General features: G+C 36.8%; 1 protein-coding gene across 3 annotated transcripts in view; it reads right to left on the bottom strand.

The window, feature by feature from the left end:
- The window catches only part of LOC108596839 (semaphorin-2A), a 45344-nt gene extending 23404 nt beyond the window's left edge, over window positions 1-21940 (bottom strand). The window contains exons 1-2 of one of the 3 annotated variants that reach the window (XM_017982965.2): window positions 3688-3787; window positions 2515-2827 (exon numbers count right to left, since the gene is read on the bottom strand). In XM_017982965.2, coding sequence (XP_017838454.1) covers window positions 2515-2680 — 166 coding nt within the window. In that variant the 5' untranslated portion in view covers window positions 2681-2827; window positions 3688-3787. Of the gene's footprint in view, window positions 1-2514; window positions 2858-3687; window positions 3788-21645 lie in introns of those variants that run through there. The other 2 variants (XM_017982966.2, XM_017982967.2) reach the window with 2 other exon arrangements.
- Window positions 21941-23859: the final 1919 nt, after the last annotated feature.

Below are 23859 nucleotides of genomic sequence, written 5' to 3'. Positions count from 1 at the left end.
TTTTTGCTTTACATTTTGAAATATGTTTATGATATGAATTTTAGTATACTAGTTACTATTATTATTAATTTCGCTAAAAGCGTTTCGTTTTATTTTATTTATTTATTATCATATAAAAATTCTTGTATTTATTCATTAAACCTTTGCTCAAATAACGCAAAATTGCTTGCAACAAAAGTAAATAACAGCGTAGAACATTCTCTTGACTTTATTAGAAATTCTAGCCTGCGGCATATTGAGGCAAGCCAGCCAGCCAGCCAGCCAAGCAGGTAGCAACATTAATGAAGTCATTCCGAATATAATGAGCAGCATGCAGCGCAGCAGGGCGTGGCACAGTCGAAAATTGGTAGGCAGGCCGCAGCGACACCACAAGAGACAGAGAGGGAAACATTTAAAAATAGCCTACATAGCAGGCAAAAACTGTCAGCACTGCTGGCTGAGTCAACAAATGTATACGTAACCAAAATGATTGTTGTTGTTGTTGCAACAGCAGCGAAGCATGTCGCAAAGGGGCAGCGCTCACAGCTGGGAGGAGACTTTAGAGTTTAGTTCTCGTTGCAATTAATTTGGTTTAAATCAATAAAAATACAACAAACTGCGCTCCAAAAAGAAATTTTATATGCATTTGTATAAAATTTATAGTTGACATTTTATTGTTTGTGTATACAGCAGAGCAGTCTGTGAGCTTTTTGTGGCTTTGGCTTTAATTTATGGCTTAAAAGGGAGAGAGAGGGAGAGCAGCTGCTGCATTTTTAAGCAAACTGCCAACGTGCATATGCAGCTAGTGAATAGACTTAAGCGTCCTGGCTCTCTCGCGCTCAAAGGACACACCTATGTGGGGACTTATATGGCTCGACGGCGGGTTAAACTATGCGCAAACAACTTGAACGTTTCCTTAATCGCCTCACGTTTCTGGCTACAAGTGCTTAGCTCGCTTCAGTTTACTACAAAATGCGTTCAAGACACAGAAAACAAAACACAACGAAAATAACAACAATTCAACGCCTGTGCTGTTGTTGCTTACGCTTTAGCCCAGCACGTGAACTTTTATGCTGCTGCGGTTATGTTGCATGCCCCACACAGCAACTAGCCAAGGCTTGCTTAGCACGTGAACTATTAGAAAATGTTTACTGGACATGTACATGCCACATGCCACACGCCGCATGCCCCAGCAGCACAACAACTATCAACTATATGCACTTAAGTATTGGTGTTAATATAAAAGAGATTTGCAAATATTTTAGCCATAAAAACTAAACACAAGTAAATTTAATTCCATAATTTTTCTGTTTTCAGCTAATTTTGCTTGCTACGCGCTTTTTATGCAACGTTGTTAAATTTATTGCCATTTTTTTTGATGCCGACAAAATGATTAATGAATTGATTTTTATATATTTGGCTTTAATGTGCTCACAAGCTGGCCAACATAACTGGCTTTAAGACTAACAACTATTTTTTATGCGCAGTTTTTTTCTTTTTGTTAATGTTAATAGCTCAATAAAGCGCCCATGGGATACCAAACATAAATTAACCGGTTTATGCCGTCGAAAAAAGTTACACACGTTTGTTATAAAAAAATTTGTACAGCATAAAGTTGCTAAAAAATAAATATATTTAAGTATAGACGGTTCTTTGAACTTGTGCTGTAATTAGAGAATTAAATTTATTTAGCAGCACTTAAACTATAAACTATACGTCATGTTTAAAAAACAATGAATAATAAAATATGATTACTTGCTGTATTTATTTATGAATAACAATGTGTGTGCGATATTAATATGCAAATTATACAACAAAGAAAAAAATTGTTATAAATAATAACAATAACAAAAGAGGCCAGCAGCAGCAGCAGCAACTTATTAAAAAGTAGTTAAAGCGTGAAAAAATATAAATATTGTCAACTGTGGCATAATGACAAAAACGTGCTGAATTAATATTGGCCAGCAATAAGATAAATAATAAAAAAAAATACACACACAATATTGCGTAAATAAATTACATTTTGTTGTTGTTCTTGTTGTTATTATTATGCTTTTTATATTGTTTGCAGAGCATGTAAATTGAAAAATAATATCGACACCCGCATCAGCGTTTAAAATAATGTTTTTTCACAAAAAGCATAAATATATTGGTTAAGAATCAGCAACAGTGTGTTGCAAGTGCCCCATGGGGGCAGCAGTTTTTTAGCTAGTGTGCACAGTGGGTCAGCATCTATGCATAAATAATTCAACAGCTTTTAAATAAATTTCACAAAATTACTCAATTAATGAATTCGAGTTCTAAGCTTATAATAAATAAAATAATTTATAGTCGCTGTTCCACAGTGCCTTTCTCTAATAGAATATATAAATAAAATAGCTATCAAATTAAATTTGTAGCATTTTTTATTTTATTAATTGTTACTAAAGTTTTGCTAGACAAAGCGCTTTTTTTATAGATACATATCATTGTTTATTTGTGTGTTTTATTTATTAATATGATAGTGTTAATTGCTGTTTTAACTGTTTAGTTTACCTCGTTTGTGACGCGTATACGGCGATTGCTCATTGCCGTTGCAACAGGGCTGCTCATCATAGAAGTGCCAAGTATTCTCATAATCTGCAGCAACGCTGCGCAGTCCGCAGAGCGTCAGCGTCAGCAGAGGCAGCGTCAGCAGCAACAGCTTCAATTGCAATTGCATTTTGACTATTTTTATATGGCCAGGGGCAATGGAAGTTCGCCCCAGACTCAATTGGTTTACTATTTTTTTTTTTTATTCGATTACTTCTTTCTTTCTCTTTCTCTACTCGTTATTTATTGACAGTATGCAGCTACGCACTCACACACACTGCAGCGTAAAAAAATCGCTTTTAAATAACTGTTAACACATTTAAGTTGTATTATTTTTAATAGTCGGAAAATATTTTTACACTTGTGCCAGACAAAATTGATTTTGCAGCCAGGCAGCAAATGGATTTAAAATAAAATTTCCTTTTTTTTATATTTGCCGCGCTACAATTTCATTTTGATTAATTATACATACGCACACACACACACACACACACACACATGCAAAAATATATTTATTTATTTGTAGTTTGGCATTTTTACAGTTTGGCGCGTTGCTGTGCATTCAATTTGCGAAGCATTTAACACTCAGCAATTGATAATGCAAAATCCAAAAAGAAAAAGATACACAAGAAAACAAAAGAAAATAAACACATAACGAGGCGAGAAACTGGTTTCCACGGCGACAACAAAGAGCAGGCCGTAAAAGAATTCTTTTACATTTCCGCCAAGCCAAGTGCCAAGTGGGTGCGAGCGAGAGCGCGCTATATAAACAAGCAGCCAGTTTTAACCTGCGTCGGCGTTCAGCGTTCACCTTTCAAATGAACTTAATTTCTTATTTTCAGCTGCTGTTGACTAAAGATATGACTAAGGAGCAAGATTAATTGCATTTTGCTATAAGTTTTAGCTGAAAACATCTGTTGAGCTGCTGCTGCTGCCACATAAAACATTTGTTGCTTTTCTTTGCTGCACTTCACATTTGCATGAGTGTGCGTGTATGTGTGTGCGCAAGTGTACATACAGAGTTGAAGCTGCATACACAATTTACACAATTGTTGACTTAAGTTTAAAATGCCAAACATTTAAACATATATAATTGCATGTGTGCATATTTAGTTAAGCGTTGTTTTATAATATTACCACAACACTACACAAATAAAATAAATTTCGAACAAAAGACGCACGCGACGCACGCACGGTACTAATCGTTTCAAAAATCCGACGTAATGTGACCGCAGGCTGTTAATTTAGTAATACCACGCATGTAAATAACATGATCATCGCTGCTCAGCTGGGTCATGTCATAGTTACAGCGCCTATGTTAAGGTTGCACTTGATACCTGTTGCTCGGTTGGGTCATGTTATTTTTACAGCGCTTATGTTAAAATTGAGCGCGCAAAGTACTTTGAATGTCAGTAACAGATCTCTGTTGCTCAACTGGGTTATGTTATATTTTAAGCCTGGGTAAAATACGTGAGCTCTTAATAACATGATCGCTGTTGTTGCTCAGCTTGATAATGTTATTTTAGCAGCGCTAATGTTAAAGCTGAAAAATACTTAGACTTAGTTAACAACATGATCGCCGTTGCTCAACTGGTTTATATTAGTGTCGCTTATGTTAAAGTTGCGTGCTGCCAACTTGTGCTAATTCAAATATTTGAAAATAACGACAATATGACAATTCTAGAATAATTTATTATGCATTGCACAAGCGCACACTGATTCATGGCATTTCCAGCTATGTGATAGGTATTTTGTGAGCTTTGCTTGCGCCCATTTGACCACAAATGAAAGCCCAAAATGCAGCCGCCGCATAATTCCCAGACTGGGTGGCAAAATGCTAGGAATTCCACGTGGACACCTTGTTGCCGCCACTGGCCATTCTGCAACTTTTCCAAATGGAGCACAAGCAGCACGTTCTAACACGTTTGCCAGACAAAATTGTTTCAAAACGGAAAACTATGCAAAAATTGCAGCACGCGTCATTGTCTGGCCAAGCTGCTCCTCCTTCTGCTCCTGCTGCTGTTGCTGGGCTGTTGCAATTTCAATTTTTGGAATGCAAAGTCGTGCAGCAGCTTTTACGTTTGTGTTCTCGCTGGCTCTTCACACTCATTCTCTTTTGGCTTTTGTCTGCTGCTGTGTTTAATGCTCCGAGTGTTATTATTTTAAATGCTGCTCGTCTGCAGCCGACGACATAACAGTTTTGAATGCGAAAAACCCCAAAATAAAAGTCATTTTGTTAAGCAGAGAGCGAGAGAGAGATCTCAAGAGTACGCAATATGCAGTTGGCTGTCTGGCCTTGGCTGCATACCTTTGGGCGGCAATTAAAAACAGTTTGGCTGCAATTGGATTTTCTGCTGGCGCCACAAAGTATGCAACTGTCGCTTGTTAAATACATCTTCGCAAAAGGCTGAGCGCCAATCTCTCACTCTCCCCGTTCTCCTTTGCGCACAACTGTACTTATTTAATTAAAAGCCAAGTCGGTTTCATGCTTTCATTTTTCGGCAAGTGCCTGCCTGCCTGCTGCGTGTTATTTAATATTTGCAATTGTCAATGGAACTAACCTGCCTGCAGGATACGGCAGTATACGTCTGTCTGTCTGTCTGTCTCGTCTGTGTGTATGCCTCAATCCAGCCCAATTTCGTAAAAGAGTCTTTAGTTCTGTTTGCTTGCTAATGAGTTTTTGCAACAGCGCTTCGCCTCATTATGCGGCATGCAACATTGCTGAGTGTGTGTATATGCTTTGTTGCTCTTGCTCATGATACTGTTGCAAAATTTTGACACATGCTCGACACACACACACAGAAGTACACACACATGTGTGCCTTTGATGTTGTATACGCTTTAGACTTGTTTAATTTTTTGGTTCTTTTTTCGTAGCTCCTCAAGTGCAGTCAACATTGTTGCTGCTGTTCGTTGCTGTTGCTGTTGCCATTGTCATTTGTTTCTCGCAAAACGTTTTCTTTGCACAATGTCAACTTTCAACAAAGGACTTTAATTAAGTCCTTAATGACAGCTTAATTTAGCGCACTTTTCGGGGGCACAATGACACGTACGAGAGGCAACAACAAAAGCTGCCACACACACAGCCCCCACTACACACTGAGTCTTGTTTGTTTGCACACATATACTATTTTTTTTTTTCTTTTTTTGTATCCTTTGCATAATTTATTTGCTGTCGTTTAATGCCTTAAGCTGCTGAAATAGCATTTTGATGATGCCACAAAAAAGAAAAAAGAGCAGAGCATAGAAACTAAACTTTTGCTGCTTGACCAGGCCACATTATTGTTCTGCTGTGTGTGTGTGTGTGTTGTTTGGTCACTCAAGTTGTCAGCGGCGAGGCAACTTTTATGCATTATATAAAAAGTTGCACAAATAACTAAAGCAAACAACAGCAACAACAATAATAATAACAACAGCGACCAGCAGCAGCAGCAGCAACGACAACTACATCAAAAAAGCGATAAAAACCATTTGTTGTAGTTTTGTCGCTTGTATCCCATAGTTGCTTCTACTCATTGTTGTTGTTGTTATTGTGCAGAAGTTGGCTTACTCAACTTACTTACCAAAAGATTTCAATGCACTTTGTTCGCTCGACAAACTTGTGCAGCAGCAAAACAACAAAATGTTGCAAACAAAACACAGACATGCTAAATACACTACACGAAAAATATTTAAAAATATATTGCTGACGCTTGCAGCTAATAAATATATATATTTTTAAATTTATTTTTTGCTGCATATATTTTAAATTATTGCTCTGCTTGTTGCGTTTGACTTTTGGCCAACTGTCAGAGAAAGCAAATGGCACTAAATATTTTGCAGCAGCAGTAAACTGCTGGGGCAGTGCCACTTGCAATGGCAACTAATGAAAGCTTTTGCCTCTCTCTCTGTGTGTGTGTGTGTGTGGTCAAAGTTTTTTTGCCGCTTGGCTCGACCATAGAATTTCTTATGAGCAACAAACTACTTGCAACTTGAGCGTGAGGCGAGGTAGCGCGTTGCTTATTTCAAGTTCAATTAATTTTAAGTGCGGCTTGCATTGTGTTGTTGCTTTGTTGTTTTATTTATTGTTTTATTTTATTTATTGTTGTTGTTTGTTTACTTACTTACTTGTGTTTTTAGCTAGACATGCAATGTCAGCGCCTCTGTGTTTATGCTATAAATAATGCAACATATTTTGCATAATGACAAGTTTTTGGCCACAAGCACACACACACACACACACACACACACACAGTTGCATTTTGTTTGCATATGCGTGTATACAAAACCGCAACTCCTAATTGCAGCCCCAAGCTGCTTGTCGATTACACAAGACGCATAAACAAATAAAATGCTGCCTACTTTGCAGCGACGTTGGCGTGGAAAATATTCGAAAATTAGCAGTCCAAGCGCCTTGACCATGTGTGGTGTGTGGCATTTAAAAGCCGTTTGACCATAGCATATAATTATAAGCAATTGAACAGCGACAGCGAAAAAAGTTCAAGGAACTTGGGTCGGTCTTGTGACTTTTGTTTTGAACTGTATTTGATATTAGCGCTCCAGAGTTATAAATATTGTTATAGTTGTTAAATGAATTATCGAGGAATTTCTAATGTTAGCTTAATAATAATATAATAATCGTAATCTTTAGAATCATAGTTAAATTCTTTTATGATTTTTTGCTTTATACACTACAAAACAAATTAAGGCAATTCTTTTGTAAATTGTGTATTTAAGTCATTGCTGATCAACTAAAATATTCCTAAAAAATAGTCGTAATGATTATTATATAAATAACGAATTTAACGATTCACTTTAATTTTTTTTTGTTAATTATTTTTGGATTTATAAGCTTATTTTTGCATATAATTTTAAATTTTGTTTTTAGGCTTTTGCCAATTTTATTGCATTTATTTAATGCCAACAATAGACAGTGGAATGAATGCATTTTAATATTTTTAACACTCAGATAAAGATGAAAAATCATAAAATTTGAGTTTTTGGCGCTTTAGCCACAAATAAACTTAAAACTCGGTTGACCGCTTACGTTAAGCCGATTTGAAATGCGTTTAATGCGCTTTGCATAATACACAAGCCATGAAATTGTATTTTTGGCAAAGCCAAACCAAAAAAAATTATAAAAAGCGGTCAACATTTGCATTGCAGTTTTGTTTGAATGAATATTTATTTGCTGTGCTGTTTGCAGAATTTGTTTTTAATGCCGCGTTAACAGTTAAAAATTCATTAGGCGTATTTAGAGTTTTATGCTTTGTTTATTTTAAAGCTGATGCAGGCTGTGCTTTTGGGGTTGGAGTGTGTGCCCCAGACAGTTGCAAGCACACGACAAGGATTAATGTCAACAAACATGACATTTAGCGCTGCAGGACTTCAGGACTCTGGAGTCGACTCTCGCTCTGTCGCTTGCGTTGGGCGGCGGCCTATTGCAGCTAAAAGTCAAGTCACAGTCAAAGTCACAGACTGTCAAGGTGGAGACACAAAGGGGCGTGGCAAGCAACAAACAAACAGACGAACCAACGATAACAACAAAAGTCAGCAGGCTAAATCTTGTCTAGCTGCTGTCTGAGCCACACACAAAAGTACATAGAAGCAATGGATAAGGATATACAAAAGCGAGTGAGCTGGGTGGCTGTGGGGGGGTGGGGTGGGTTAGCTAGCTAGTTCAGTGAAGTGGTTCTGGCAACCCGTCTCTAAACGAACAAATAGTTGCAGCAACTGCGCTCACTCTCTCCCTCTCTCTCTTCTTTGTCTCTCTTTCTCATCTGTGTGTGTTGCAGTAATTAAAAAGCATTTGGTTGAGCGTGTTCAAGCTACTGTTCGGATTTATATTAGGTGTGTGTTCGCACTCAGCTAATCGCAGCAGACGTGAAAATTCGTTGCATTCCGATGCGTTTCATTTACTAACTGCTGCTGCAACGCAAAACAAGAGGCACAGAAAAAGGCGTCGCAGGTCACAACAAACATTCAATTGAGGAATCAACATGACTAGAAGATATGCTCCCTACAGCTCGCAAAAACTTTTTGAGAGGCTTTTGTCAACTGGCAAATTAGTTTTAGCTGCCTTACAAACAATTCCTAAATTTCACCGTTAAATTTATTCTTGCTCAACGTGATCAAGTTAAGTACTGAGCTTCATATGTGTAGTGGGCAGGGTAAGACAAATATCAGAGTCTCTTCTAATGTCAATTTTTCTAAGTTGAAAAATCAATGAGAAGGAAAGAAGGTGAAAAAAAGAAAAGGTGAAAAAAGAGCGAACGGAACAATCAATAATATAATAGTATATTTATAATTAGTGAATTTCTACAATCAAACGCAGTTGAATCGCATTCAATTTGCCGGCAGCTAACTTTATATTACCTTGTAAAATAAAAGATGTATTAAACTGTCACCAGCTGTCGCGATGTATTTATAGTAATTTTTACACATCATATCGATTATAGTTCTCAAACCGATTACAAGATCTTATATTTCAAATGCTTAACGTCGACTCTTTACAATTAGTGTTGGATAATCACGGCTCAATTTTGTAAGCTAGCTCTCATTGATCATTTGATTGTTTTGATAGATAAAATTATAACTAATTTAAAATAAATAAATTAAAATTATCGTCCAAATTGCGAAAACAAATTTATTTAAATGTTTATTGCGGCCCAAATTTGTATCTGTATTGTTCAAGTGAACCATTGAGCAAATCATTTGGTTCATTTTAGCGAGCAGCTTTTTTTCACTCTCCAACACTCAACACCATGCGGCACTTTATTCTGCGAAATTAAAGCGTGCGAGTTGCTTTATTCAAAGTTTAATTAAAATGTCGATTGCTAATTGTGATATTAGGGATATTACAGTGGCCAAAAATGAGAGTAGTATAAACATCGTAGCTGATGTCACTTGGGAGCCACGGGACTGTGATGATCAAACTCAAATCATGTCGATAAAAGACATTAAATTTTATTTTCAAATATGCAAAGACTTTCGCACTAATAAAAAAAAATTAAGATTGTTAATTCAATGCCCACCGGAAGTGAAATTTGAGGGCACTGCTGAAATTCCTTATAACAATATTAAAAAGGATTTTAATTCGACTAACAATTGCATTATCCTTGGTTACTTTGACTTTAAATTTAAGCGCACTGGTGAAATTCCTAATGCCATTGACAAAGATTTTAAATGCATTGAGTTTTGGGCTATAATCACATTAACATTAAATATAGATGAGTTGGCTTCGGCATCACTTAATATTGGCAGCTCTCTTGCCACTTTGCTTGATACAAATTTATTCAGCGATGTAACAATCGTATCTGCCGATAATCAAGAGTTACCAGCACATAAAAATATTTTGTCAGGTATGAACTAAATGGTTACTTTTTAAATTTATAAATGTGATAATTTTCATAAATTATTTACAGCACGCTCCAAAGTGTTTGCGGCCATGTTCAGTCATCAGTTGGAGGAGACGAAGCTGAATCGGGTGGAGATAGCCGATTTCGATGCGGATGTAATCAAAGAAATGCTTCAATTTATTTACACTGACAAATCACCTAATATGGATATATTTAATGGACAGCTGTTGGCCATTGCTGATAAATACGAGCTCTCTCAACTTACAGATAGCTGCTTCAAGTCGCTCATTGAAAATATTAACATAGAGAATGCTATGACGACTTTAGCTTTGGCCGAACTGCACAGGTCACAAAAACTTTTTGATGTCGCTGTCGAATTTATTAAATTACATGAAAAGTGGATTATTGCGACTGAAAGTTGGAAGAATATTTTCAAAACTAATGGAGAGCTAGTACAAAAATATTTACAAGCAAAGTATGAACTTTGCGTAGAAATTACCACAAAAATAAAATAAGTGTATGAGATATTTTTATTAATTTTGAATCTACATTTAATTTAAATATTCTTGCTTAAGAGAGAGAACACGATGACGTACATAATTTCCAACTTATAATTATTTTTAAGATTGTAGTTTGAATGTAACTTTTTGTGTTTAGTATTCGTTATATTTGAAATATTCAATAAATATACAAGCATATTGAAAAGCTTTAAAACTGTAAATAATTTAAAATTAATTGCTTACATATACATAATCTTTTTCATTGGTTCAACTACTGCAATTTGCAAGTAGAGAGTTCACTTTATTATATTTTAAGCTCTTGCCTCGCTCGCTGTCACTTTTTGAACTCTGTCAATCAAAAGTTCTTACAGCTAGCTGACATATCTATGGTAGCTATAATTTAAGTTTAGAATCGGCTAGAGCGAGCTCTGCCCACTCTCAGGCTTGTCAGCTTTTTGCTTTTGTAGCTTGCATTATGTGGAATTTGTTATTAATGATCTAAGGACCAAGCGCGCTCTTTGGCAAATAAAAAAGAAAAGCTAAGCAAAAGAAATGAACTGAGCTGAGCTGAGTGCGCAATAAATGACAGGCGGCGTCTACTTGAGCGAGAGAGAGATGATTAACTTTAAAGACAAAACCGAAATTAAAATGAATGGCAATAAGCGCAACGGAATTTTTTGCTTTCGCTTTTTGTGGGTTCAGCAGATAAGCGGACAGCGAAGGGTCACGGGTCACGGGTCACATCAGTGCTGCTGCTGGGCTGCTCACACTGACAATAAGCGCTTATTATTATTATTAATGAGCAATGCAAAATGTGAGTTATAATGGGGTAGCATTGATGGGGGAGAACAAAAAGGTGCGTCAGCGGCACCTTAACGAGTGCGTTAAGCAATTAGAATGGCAGGGGTGGGGGGTGGGAGTCCTGGAGTGGAGTTTGGAGTCAGCTGTGGTAATGGCAGACATAATAAAAGAGAATTATTAATATGACAAAAGACAAATGACTGATGCCGCAGCATGAAGGATACACAGACCGAGGACACAGCACTGAGGGTTGGGATATGAGTGGACTTTTGTGCTCTGGCGAATTGAAATTGTGGTTACAGCCTTTTTGCTATCTATAGATATTTATATGCGCAAGGGCAGCAAGGTTAGGGGTGTGCTTGAGTGGGTGGTTGGAGCGTCCGTTCCTGTTGTCAAAGGTCAAAAGTCAGGCAAATACATTATGTGCTAATGCAAAGTCCATGTTAATAAATGTTGATTGAATTAATGATGATTAATATTTTGCATTTGTGTTGATTTTAGAGTTGGCATAGTGCTGCTGCTTCTTGTGGCTTAGGGTTGCCCACAGACCCAAAGTTAGCGCTCGGACTGTTTTGTTTCGCAATTTTCGCTACTCAACTTGATTTATTGTTGTGAGCAACCCAACACCACCCCCCACTTTAGCCACATAGTGACAACAATTTATAGCTAAAAATTCTTGTGACACACACACTCAGCTCGGGCTACACCTGCCACGTGCCTTTGGCTTACATGCCTCGATTTTCGTAGCTATTTCATGTTTTATTTAGTGCATTTACTCGCCTCGCTGCAGCTGCCACGCCCACTACTCCACGTGCTACTACGCGCCCACACCCACAAAGCCAATAATTCCTAAGCTCTATGCGCTGCATTGGCATTTTTTTCGATTATTGGTTTTCTTTCATTTGATTGCACATTTACACAATTTTTTTTCACCTGGCTTTCGTACCTTTTCGCCTTTTTTTTTTGTTTTTTGTGCTTGCACCACAAATTTTTACACGTTTCAAGCATTTTTTTTCTACTTTGCTACATTTTCTATTTTTTTTTTTTTTGTTGTGTGTGTTGGCAACTGTTGGGGGTTTTCCTTGGGCTGCTGACGCTGTCAAGTGTTTTGTCGCTTGTCAACGATTTTTCACAACTTCCGTTGCCAAAATGCTTTGCCAAATCGTTGCCCATGTGCTCATGTGTGTGTGCGTGTGTGTGTTTGCCAATTGCAATTTTGTATATTTATTGCAAAATGCAGTGACTGTGAAAAATCGCAACTGACAGTTAGCAAACTCCAAAACCCAAGCCCAACTAAATGTGCTATACTTTTTTTTGTTGTTGTTGCAGGCGCGTTCGTTAGAAAACGTTTAATTGTAAGCTTTTTAACGCTACATCAACATGCCGCCAGAAATTTATTGCTGCCCCTGTGTCTGTCGCTCTGTCGCTGTCTGTGTCGAGCTAAAATGTTGCATATTATTAAATTAGCGGCGAGACACAAAGTGCTTTGCATATGAAAAGTGACAGTAAGTGCTGCAATTTCCCATCCTGCCGAAAATATAAAAAACTCATCTCATCTCTCACCTCACGCGCTCTCTCATGTGTCCTGTTTGGTTTTTGTTTTTATTTTATGCTTGCTCTATGCTCTGGGCGCTCTCTTCCTCTCATTCGCATTGCCATGAGCCAAATGAGAGTTGGCTGAGCGCAATAAACTTAAAAGCCTTGTCATGTTTACTTATCATTCACTTTGGCCACACTGTGCTTTGCTTAATTGTATTAGTGAGCATTTTATACTAGCATACCCTGGCCGAAAAAATTCCAAGCGCTATAGCTCAACTTTGGTTTTGAGTAAAGAATTTGCATGTGATTAAAATTTTAGTCTGCGCAAGAAAAATTCACAATGGCTTTGAATTTTTTATATATTTACTATTAATAAAAAATGAGCAATGTTTTAATTATTAAAGTTAAATCTTTTGGTAAACTTAAGTAACATATTTATTTGTTTTCCTTTTAGTTTTAATATTATTCGCCACAAATATTGCAAAAACTATTCCTAAATTTAAACTAAAAAACTTTTTCTTTGAGAAAAATATGTTGGTTTTGAAAGAATTTTAGTAATACTATAATTCAAATTATTTAATTTCATAATAATATAATATTTTGAAATCATTTTAAATTAATTTTAAATAAAGATAAGTATCAAGCCTCGACTGTATTTTGAAGTCTATGAAGTGTAGCACTCAACGCAAATAATTTTAGCCTTAGCTGCATTTAAATTCAATTTATTTTACACATTTTAGGCTTTTTATATTTTAAAGAAAATTACATATTACATTGCTAGTTGAAATTTAATCAATTATTGACACAATCAGGTCAGCAGCTCACAATATTTCTGTGCTCTCTTCACATTTTCATAATAATTATAGCCAAAAATATATATTTAATATGTAGAGGGGTTGTGGTAAAAGTTACGCCAATGCCTGGGGCATATAATTCAGGTAGGAAATGTTGAAACTTTTTTGTTGGTTGGATTGCCGCCAGCTGTGCGGACCGTGTGGTAAGCGCAACTTCAAAGGGACGCACGTTTTTCGATTTGAACTTTTTAGCGCTAGCGGTAAAATTATGGCCGAAAATAATTAATTTTTCGTGCTTTCTTTTTTTTTTTGCGCTTTACGCTTTGGCCGCTGTCATATTTAAGCAAAAGACGTTGACGTAATTACGCGACGATAACAGCAGCAGTAGCAGCTGTGAGTTATTATATGAAAAATTAAGCTGAGTTTGGTTTAAAGCGTAACAAACAAGCGATAGCAGCATGTTTAGCCTGTATAGATATATACTGGAGCACACAGACAGCTCCTCGATGTAAAATGCTAGGCAAGAGCAATAACAATAGACAAACACGCTTGGGAATCAACACCAAACAAACAGACAACAAGCAGCAGCAGCAGCAGCAGTGGCAACAACAAAGAACGTACATATGCAAAATGGGAGGGCAGAGCTGCATTGGGAGCTAAAGTAAAATTAGAGTTGCAATCGTAGCAGTCGACGTTGCATGCTTCGAAACAGCACAAAATGAGCGAACGAAGTGGGGGGTGTGGGGCATGCAACGATCACAAGTAGTTGCTCTCAGAGACAGTTGGTTAGCACGTCAATTGCAGAGGCATGTGGCATGTGGCAGAGGCTCCCAAGTGGCTCTAACAGTTTGAAGCGAAATGAAACGAACTGAAACCAAGCCAAAGCACTCAATGCTTTTTACCCTCAAAAAAACAAAAAGGCTTATTTCAAACTTTATACAACACACACACACACATCCAAAAATATATTTACTATATATGTAAATGCTAAATATGTGTGTGTGTGTAGAGAGTTTAAAGTTCTGTTTGCAGCTACACATGTTCGATGTAGTTACAGACAGAGAAAATTAAATGAAGTGTGTGCCATGTGAAGCAAACTGCAGTTATCGATTTAAATATTTATAGGCCGTACTGATTTTAGCAATGCACAGAGTGAAAATTGAGTGAAAATATTTAGTACTGTTGATGAGACGAGCATTGAAAATTTGCACAACGCTTGGTAATGCGATAAAACATTTGAATTCCCGTAGTGTCATCAGATATTAAACACTGTATTTTATATTATTTAACATATAATATGCAAACAATCAGGGCTGTAAAAGAATAATGCATTCATCTTGAATTAAAATATTTTTAAGTGCATTCAATTTTGATCAATCTGCATTACAATTACGCGCAGTATCATTCCTAAAGAATTATTTTGAAATTGATTTAATTACTTATTTAAAATTCAATTTGTATGCCTATTTTAAATGCATTCAACTGAATTAATTCAAATTGATTTCAGCCTAAAGGCCTTTGTTGCTCTGGCTAATTGTATATATAATATTCTCTATATAATTGTACCATAGAATTAATTCTGGGCTACAATTAAAAAAAAATAAATAAATAAAATTCAAATTGGTAGTGATAGTAATACTATTTCAGATCTGATTGCACTTTTGAGTATTTCTCAATTCTTGCAACAATTATTGTTTCTTTGTTATTGCTGTAATTAATTGCTAAGGTAATTAAACGAATATTTTATTTACAATTTGCTTTAAGAACTTCTTTAGAATTAGCTTGTCAAATGACTGACTTTGAAGTTGAATGTCCTTTATGACTCTTAAGCGCTTCATGTTTAATTAATAATAGGCAAGTCACGCTCCCACTTGTTGTGCTTGCAAATAAAAGCTAAAAAATTATTTATTTACGTATTAAATGTGAAGTCTATAGAATCGACCGTTGCTTAGTTAGCTTACTAATTAAAATTTATTTCTGCTCACATTTTCTCGCAGTGCTTTTAGAACTAAAACAAGTGTACAATGGGCATGGTGCACAGCCCCAAGTGATGTTAGCATGTGTGACCAAAGTTGCCCCAAGCAGAGCAGAGCAGAGCATAGAAGAGACGACAACTGTTTGTGGCGCTAGTTCTATTCACCTTTGCCGCTGCCTTGAAGTTAAAGCAAAATTGAAAATGGCAAATGATTTACACACTCGACGCCTTATTCCTTATTTGCACTTGAATCGAGTGTAGCCTGCTCTTTCTCTCTCTCTGTCTCTTTCTCTTTCTGTGTTTGAGTGCTGCCTGCCACATTCTATCTTTCTACCGCATTACCTGTAGCTGTAGCTGTAGTTGTGGCTTTTGTGCTGACCAGCGCACATGTCAAAAACAACAATCGAGCGCGCTTGTAGCTATGCCAAAGCAGAATAAAAGAAAACGATACCAATCCTAGCCAAAGGACATGTAGTAGACAAAAGCACACTTCAGTATCCACTTTGCCACTGCCACTGACACAAACAAAACAGAGCTACTGCTATTGTTGTATTAGACATTTATTTAAATATTTTAAAGGCTGCTCAATTCAATCAACGCTATAGCATTGCATACAAATTAAGTAATTTAAAGCTATACATATTTAATAGTATAATTAGCTGAGCAGCTTTAAGTTTGTAGTTAAAAGTTGTTTAATTTATGAATAAAATCATTTTAATTTAACAACAATTTTCTTGAAGTTTTGAACATTTGCTGCGCTTATGATAATTAGTATATATACTAGCCCAGCACTAATAATAGTGCAATGAGTTTTTCTTTTCGGTATTTTAATATATGAAAAAACTGCATCAAATGAAATTAAAAAAATTACTTTTTATAAATGATTTGTTAGCTATTTCATTAAATATAATTCCGCTTACGCTTGCTTGCTGATTTCTATTATTATTTTATTTAAAGCAAAAAATAGTGTGCATACATTTTTTTAAAATGCACTTACAGCTTATTTTCATTAATAAAATATTTATTTAAAAAATTACCAACTCAACGCAACTTTATGTTTGTTTAAATGAATTGCCGTCTGCAACTTTTTGTTTTCGACAGACAGACAGACAGACATGGCTTTGTTTTTTGTAAGCAGTTCTTCAACTGACTCGTCAGTGAGGCAACTGTACCGCGTAATGCGCTTAAAATGTTGAACAATGAATTTTTGCTGCTGCTGCCACTGAAGCTGCCGCTGCTGCTGCTGCTGCAAGTTAGTAAGCCTACTTACTTAATGGGCAACAAAGGCGCACTTCATTATTTGCACTGAGCAATCAAACCAAACAGTCAGTCAGTCAGTCAGACAGTCAAACAAACAGTCAAAATATAATAGCAAACTTCAAATTGTAGAGAACTAAGTGGGGGGAAGTCGGAAACGTTTGGAGTCTGTGCAATTAATAAGACACTGGCAAAAGCTACTTTGTAGCGCTTTCTTAGACATTTTCATAATAATAATTTGGAAAAACTGTTTGCTGTTTTCCCTGCTTTGTATTTGTTAATGATTGTCTGTGTCTGCTGGCGCCGCAGACAAAAGAGACTGCGAATTGTTGCACAAATATGCAAAACCCAAAAATATTCAATAGTTATAGTTGCAAATCTGCTAAATTCCATATTTGAAATGTTTGTCTGTCTGCTGCAACTTCTGACATAATGAAAATGAAGTAGACAAGTTTCCGTTGCAGTTGCAACAACAACAACTCAATCAATTAGTTGCAAAGTTGAGTATGTTGTATATTTGCATAAATGCAACTCTCGACTTGTTTGTTAGTTGCAACAACAATGCCGCTAGTCGGAAACGGAAATGCAAATGCCTCACAAGAGCGGAAATCTATTTCAATAAACCTGCGACATTGATAAATTAATAAACGGACACAAACTTTTCTCTCTCTCACTCGCTTGCTCACTCTCATTGCTTTTTATTGTTGCCTACGTATGCGTTGATGCGTTGCCTTTGAAATTCAATTATGAAGCTGGCCAAAGGACATGACGACGCACTTGCAACAACAGCAACAACAACAGCAACAACTGACGCACATATTTTCTCTGCTTTGCAACACAAAACGGCAATTTGAATACCAAAATGACAGCAGCAAAAATCGAAGGCTGACAAAAATTCCCCAGACTAGACGCATAGACTGCTTTTGGCATAGAGCATTGAGCATGGAGCAGAGAAAGCGTTGCAAACTGCTTTGTTATGTCAGTTTGACATTTGGAATTAAAATTCAGTTGCAGATGATTTATGCATGAGATGCTCGCATAGATGTGTGTCCTCTACCTGGCAACTGCTCCTCGCTGCCCTGCCCCCTGCTTACTGCAATGGCAATACTAAGTCTCTCTCCAATTTTGCCTTTGTCAGTTTTGTTTCAGTTTGAAATCTGTTAATTGTTTTGCTGTTGTTGTTGTTGGGTTGAGTTGCTGTTGCAATTACCCCCATGCTCATGCTTTTGTTGCCTAACTAATTTTTAGGCCAAAAGTGCCTCCCACCACCCACCAAGCAGTGCTACAACTTTGGCTCATACTGCCAGCTTGTTAGCGTGCGGTTTGGCTTTCATCCTGTTGCTGCTGTTGCTGGCGCCTTTGAGCAGCAGCAGCAGCAGCATCAGCAACACCAACGTCTGTGGCTTTTGCGCTTAAGTGACAAACGCAGTGTGGCATGAGAGGCAAGTTGCTGTCATCTTTAGCTGCAGCAACACCACAGCCACCACCAACTCTCTCAACAGGTCTTTAGCTTTTTTGACATTCAGCTAAAGCGTTTATTCTATATACTATATACTTTTTCTTTATGCATTCACCACAGAGACCAAAATTCATTAAAAAATTTAAAATTTTCTACAAGCCAACATTGCCTTGTTGTCATTGCCAGGCTCTCAAAGTGCCAGCCAATATTGCTGTTGGTCAATTTTGTTAGTTGCATAAAAATACATTTTAATTAAATAAGCATGTGGCAGTTGCAAGTGAAAAGAAAACACATGAAAATAAATACTAGTAGTAGAAAATGCAAAAATCAAATTTGCAAATTGTCAGTATTAATTGAAAAATAAAATAAATTTATTAAAAGTGCTGCAAAGTTGCTGAGGCAGATTAAAGTTAGAAATAGTAAGACAAACATTTTGACTAAGCAGAAACATATATATAGAATATAGACAAATATAGAAATATTTAGATAAATTTAATTTATTTTTCAGACATAACTTAATGAAAAACTCAGAGCATGGCAACAATTTTTAAAATATTAAAAGAACGACCCAAGAAAAAATGTTCTAAGCATTGTTAACAATTTATTTGATTTATAAAACTGTTAAAGTTTAATGGCTGACAAGCAAAGTTCAAGTTTTATTTATATTTAAATACTTCTTTATAAAAATATGACATTTTTTAATGCACTTGTGTTATTTTGACAACTGACAGCTTTTAAGCAATACTTTATATATTTAAGATTTTTATTGGTTATTGTTTTGTTTTATTAGCAACACAGATTATTCAATTGAAATAAAAAATATTTGCTGCAAATCGAAGAAAAATATACATATTCCAATTAAAACTTATTAAGTTAGGCCTGACTTATTTGTTTTTGTAAATAGTAACTTTTCAAAATTCAAATGTTTGCTTACAAAAAACCAGCAGCAATTTCCAAACTTTTAGACCAGAACTGACGACAAAAAAGCGAATTTGGCAGCACTGCTCTGTAGTCCTTTGCATGTGTCTGTTTCCTCACTTTTCCCAACTGCCTTTTATTTAAATAAATGCAAAGACGTTTGCTATTTATCTAACTAACAGACACTTCAAACTAAATATATGAGAAACTTAATGCTAAAACTTTGCATTCATAACTTCAATTCCACACACACACACAACCTAACACTCAATGCTATTGTTTGCTAGCTTCATGTGTCTGTGTGTGTGTGTGTAAAAGTTTAACGAATTGCTCATTGTTCAATTAGCAGATGCTTTGCTGTGTGGCTGGCTGGCTGGCAGCAAGTGAAGCATTTCATTTTGCAGTTGGCAGCTTGTTAAGTGTTGGCAAAAATGCAAAGAAAAGCTTGGAAAAGTTGAGAATCTTTTGTTAACAGCAAAGTTGTCTTGGTTAACATGTGAAAACTGAAAAGTTATGAAAGCATTTCATTTTGATTAGCCTCAAGTTGCCGCCAGACAAATCAAAAGCAAACCACACACGCAGACACTTCACAAGAAGAAGAAGAAGCCAAGCTAGCATGATTTGCAATTATTATTGTTTAATAAGTGCATAAGCCGACACTTATCCGTTACACAAGCTCAAGCTCTATATATGGGAGGGGCGGGTTTGTTTTTCTGTGGCAAGCACTTGAGGCACAAACAAATACTTGTGCCTCATTTGGGGGTGGCTTAAATTATTATAAGCCATCAAAAGGAAACTCAAGTCAAACCCAAGTCAGTGGCAATTGTTGCGCTGCGCTGTGAGTGGCATAAGTCCTGTCGCATCCTGCGCATAGGCAAATGATAAATTGACAAATTTATTTGGGTCAAAGCTGGCGCAAGAGCATTCATCATAATTTTGCAAAGGGAAAATTGAAAATGCGCCTAATGTGCCTGCCGCCTGTCTCCTTTAAAATGGACTTGATTAGCGAAAAGGCCCAGATTGAAAGTAAGGCAGCGTCTCTCTCTCTCTCTCTCTCTCTCTCTCTCTGACACTTTTGGCTAATGCAGTTATAATGAGCTTAAGTCGCTACAAATGCCAAGACACTGACTCGACTCAACTCTGCTGTTGCCAAATTATGTTTGTTGTTGTTATTGCTGCTGCCATTTCAGCCTCGAGCTTTCATTTGCATAATTAATATTGATGTTGGCCTGCTGCTGCCTGCGTTGTTTTGTCATTGTTTATTTATTGTGCAACTGGCAAATGAGCTTCGTGCTACCTGCTGCAAGCTTCAACCGGCGGCGCCACCCCCAATCTGCAATCTTAGCATTGCTACAGCTATAACCAGTGACTAGCTGCAGATTGCAAACGATTTATGCATAATGCAATTGCAGTCTCTCGCTCTCTCTCTCACTCTCTATCTCGCTCTCTTGTTTATTTGTAATCTAATTGCTGATTTGTGCCAAGGTTTGCAGCTGTAATTCCATTTCGGCCAATTTTATGCACATTTTGCTAAAAACTAATCAATTTTCAATCACTTTGACTGCAAATAAAACCAAATTTATGTTCTGCCAAATTAAGCCCTGACGTTGTACAGCTTGTGATACATTTTTGGCTAAGCAAATAAAATTTGCAATAAATCTTTACATTTTGCATACAACATTTTGCAGTCAAAAGTACTTTTGACTTGCTCTAATTGGTTATAAATCAAGGACTTAGTGTACTATGGGCTCAAGCCAACACACAAATATATGAATTGAAACACGAGCTGCATTAACAGCAATCTATAGATAAAGATATAATGTGCTTAGTTTATAATTTAGCTAAATTGAAACTTGTCTGCAGAGCAGAATATTCAATTTCATATATTCTGTGCTAGGCTTAGTTTTCATTAATTATAGAATATTGAGTAATCAAACTTTGTATGCAAGTTGCTAAATATACATTTTAGTTTAAGTATTCGATCAATGCAACTTTATATGCTCAAGTTAGACATCAAATTGAAGCATTTAAGCTCGTTTTGTTTTAAGTTTTCTTGGTCGCCACTGTTTGTACAGATATCTCACAATATTTATAGCCAAATATTTAAATTTTTAATAATTAAACGTAACTGAGCTTGAATGCAATAAAATTACTCTTTACTTTATTTGCGTTTACTATTCATTGTATTTAAAGTGTTTTAATCTTTTCATGACAAACATTTCGCTCAGTGTACGCTTATCTTTACATAGTTGCCACACATATGTAGTAGTTTATTTTTCTCTCTGCTGCGCTCCATTGTATTTGCAAACAAATCTGTTTTAAAGTGAGCTTGTTGCTCTTTGTTGAGTGCTGTGTTCATTTCTCTTGCTGCACTATTTTATTTTATTTTAACAGCTTTGGGTCAATCAGCCATGAAACAGTTGCCACAATGTGTGTGGCACACTGCTGGGCACTTGCCACACAGTTATTCTACTGCTGCTGCTGCTGTAGTTGTTGTTATTGTAATCACACTTACCTGGCGACAGCTCCTCGGTAATCCCTTGAATGGTGCGCGTGAAGAGCGTCAACATGAGCAGGCTAGCAAGCAGCAGCCATTGACGTTGCTGCCACACGCGTCGCCGCTGCTGCTGCAGTTGCTGGTGTTGCACATGTCGAGTGCGAGTTGCACGAGTTGTTTGCATTGTTGTTGCTGCTGCTGCTGCCCTCGCACTGTTTGTTCCACTTTAAGTGCGCTAAGCTCTATGCATATAGTCTCTCAACTCTCTCTATATAAATGCAAAGCTTTAGATATGTATGTCAACTTCTTGTTGCTGCAAAGAGTGAAAAAAAGAGAAATTGTTTTGTTAAGCAAGGCTGTTAACCTAATGGCGTAGTCGGGCGGGCGATTTGTCGAGTTGGAATCGCTTGCTGCGCGCTGCGCAAAATGAAGTCAAACCATTAATATTTGCAAGCGTTGACCATTGACAGTCGCGTCGTTTTGTCTGACGTGCCCCCTGCAAAAGCAAAAAGGCTGCCGCGTGGCGCCGCGCCGTGTGGCAAGGCACATCATTTACAGCAGCAGCAGCGGCAGCGGCAGCGATGTTGGTTCGCTCAAAAGTATGCAACGTCATGCGGCAATGGAAATGAAAATGCTGCTGGGACTGGCATTGGGATTGGGTTTGGGATTGGGCATAAGCATGCTCTGTGGGTAAGCGAATTGTAGAGCGGTGAGTGGTGAGGTGGGGGTGGGGTTTGGGGGCTGCTAGTAACACCGTTAGCATTGCTCGTGGGCCGCGCCAAGCTACACGTCAAACACATTCATCACAAGTGCCACGAGTGACAGATGGCAAATGCGCCTACAGCCTACAGTGGGCATAAAAGCAACATTTTAGTGCACATTTTAAAACTAGAATTGCTGACTTAACATGCACTTACTTTTTATTTATCTACAAGCATTAAAAATATGCTGAATTTTCTTAAAAATAACATTTTTAATGCTTTAACTTATTTTTGCTTTTTTTTGTAGCTAACCTTTTAAGCTTTTTAAGCAAAAGGCTCTCTGCACGCAAATCGCAGCTTAATATAAAGCTAAATAGGCTGTTCATTGAATTAATTAATATAGTATTATTACGCTGCAAATATGAAACTGCTGATAATGAAAACGAAATATAAAGAGTGCTTTGACTACTAAACAAATATAACGATTTAAAGTTAGTGTTAAAAATGCTCAGGACTTTAACTGAATATTATAAGTTTAGCTATAGATATATATGAATATCTTTATTTGAAAATCTAAAAGTTGCACAGTAGACGAGGAAAAAGAGTAGAGAGAGCTATAGCTGCTCAATCAATGCAACGATTTCCATCCAAATGAATTTTAAAGGACGCGCCAGACTTTATTTGATAAGTAGCAGTTTGGTTATGGGCTGAACTATGAGTAATCTTTATTTGAAAGGCACCTTAAAGAGCAAACCGAGCGTTACAAATATTTTTATTTTACATAAAATTTGTAACAAATTTTATACTTTTGTTTGATATTTATTGCTGTCATTCATTATTAATCCGCTAAGCTGTCTCACTAACTGAATTGAAAGCGAACCACAGTGCCTTGGTTGGTGCTGATCTGTTGCGGGTCTTATGTCATGCGCAAGGGCAAAAAGGACAAAATGGAAAATTTTCCAATTATTGCAGACACACACACACACACAGACAGGCAGCCACACTTCGGCTAGTGGCCATAAAACCAAAAAGCGTGCAACGCTTTAAACTCTCGCCGACTTTTGCCATTTTTCATGCAACCTGTCGAAATTTGAATTTTAAATGCACACAAATCATTTGTCAGCTTACTAATAACTAAGCTGCTGTATATATATTTCTATATAGCTTTAGTGACTGCATATTAGTTGACAAGTTGCGCTCTCGCTCTCTCTCTTTGGCTTGTCAGCGACATCAGTTAACACTTTGCAGTTTTTGCTCAATTCTTTTTTTTGGGGTCGTCATGACGTGGCAGTTGATCAAAAACGCATTTTCCATGTGTCAGCGTCAGCGGGCACGATTTTAATAAACGTAATATGGCCAGCATGTGCGACTGACATGATTTGGCATTATCCCTATATACAGTTGACGTTGTAAGCGAAAGTAAAAGGGGGTCAGCATTGAGGCTTTCTATTTCGTTGCGAGGGTCAGGTCAGGCTGCTCGCTCTCTCTCTTTTTGAAATTTGATAAATTCATTTTAGATTTTTTACTTTTA

This window comes from Drosophila busckii, chromosome 2R, assembly GCF_011750605.1.
Source record: "Drosophila busckii strain San Diego stock center, stock number 13000-0081.31 chromosome 2R, ASM1175060v1, whole genome shotgun sequence".
Taxonomy (NCBI): domain Eukaryota; kingdom Metazoa; phylum Arthropoda; class Insecta; order Diptera; family Drosophilidae; genus Drosophila; species Drosophila busckii.
This window is presented reverse-complemented; position numbering and strand designations above follow the sequence as displayed.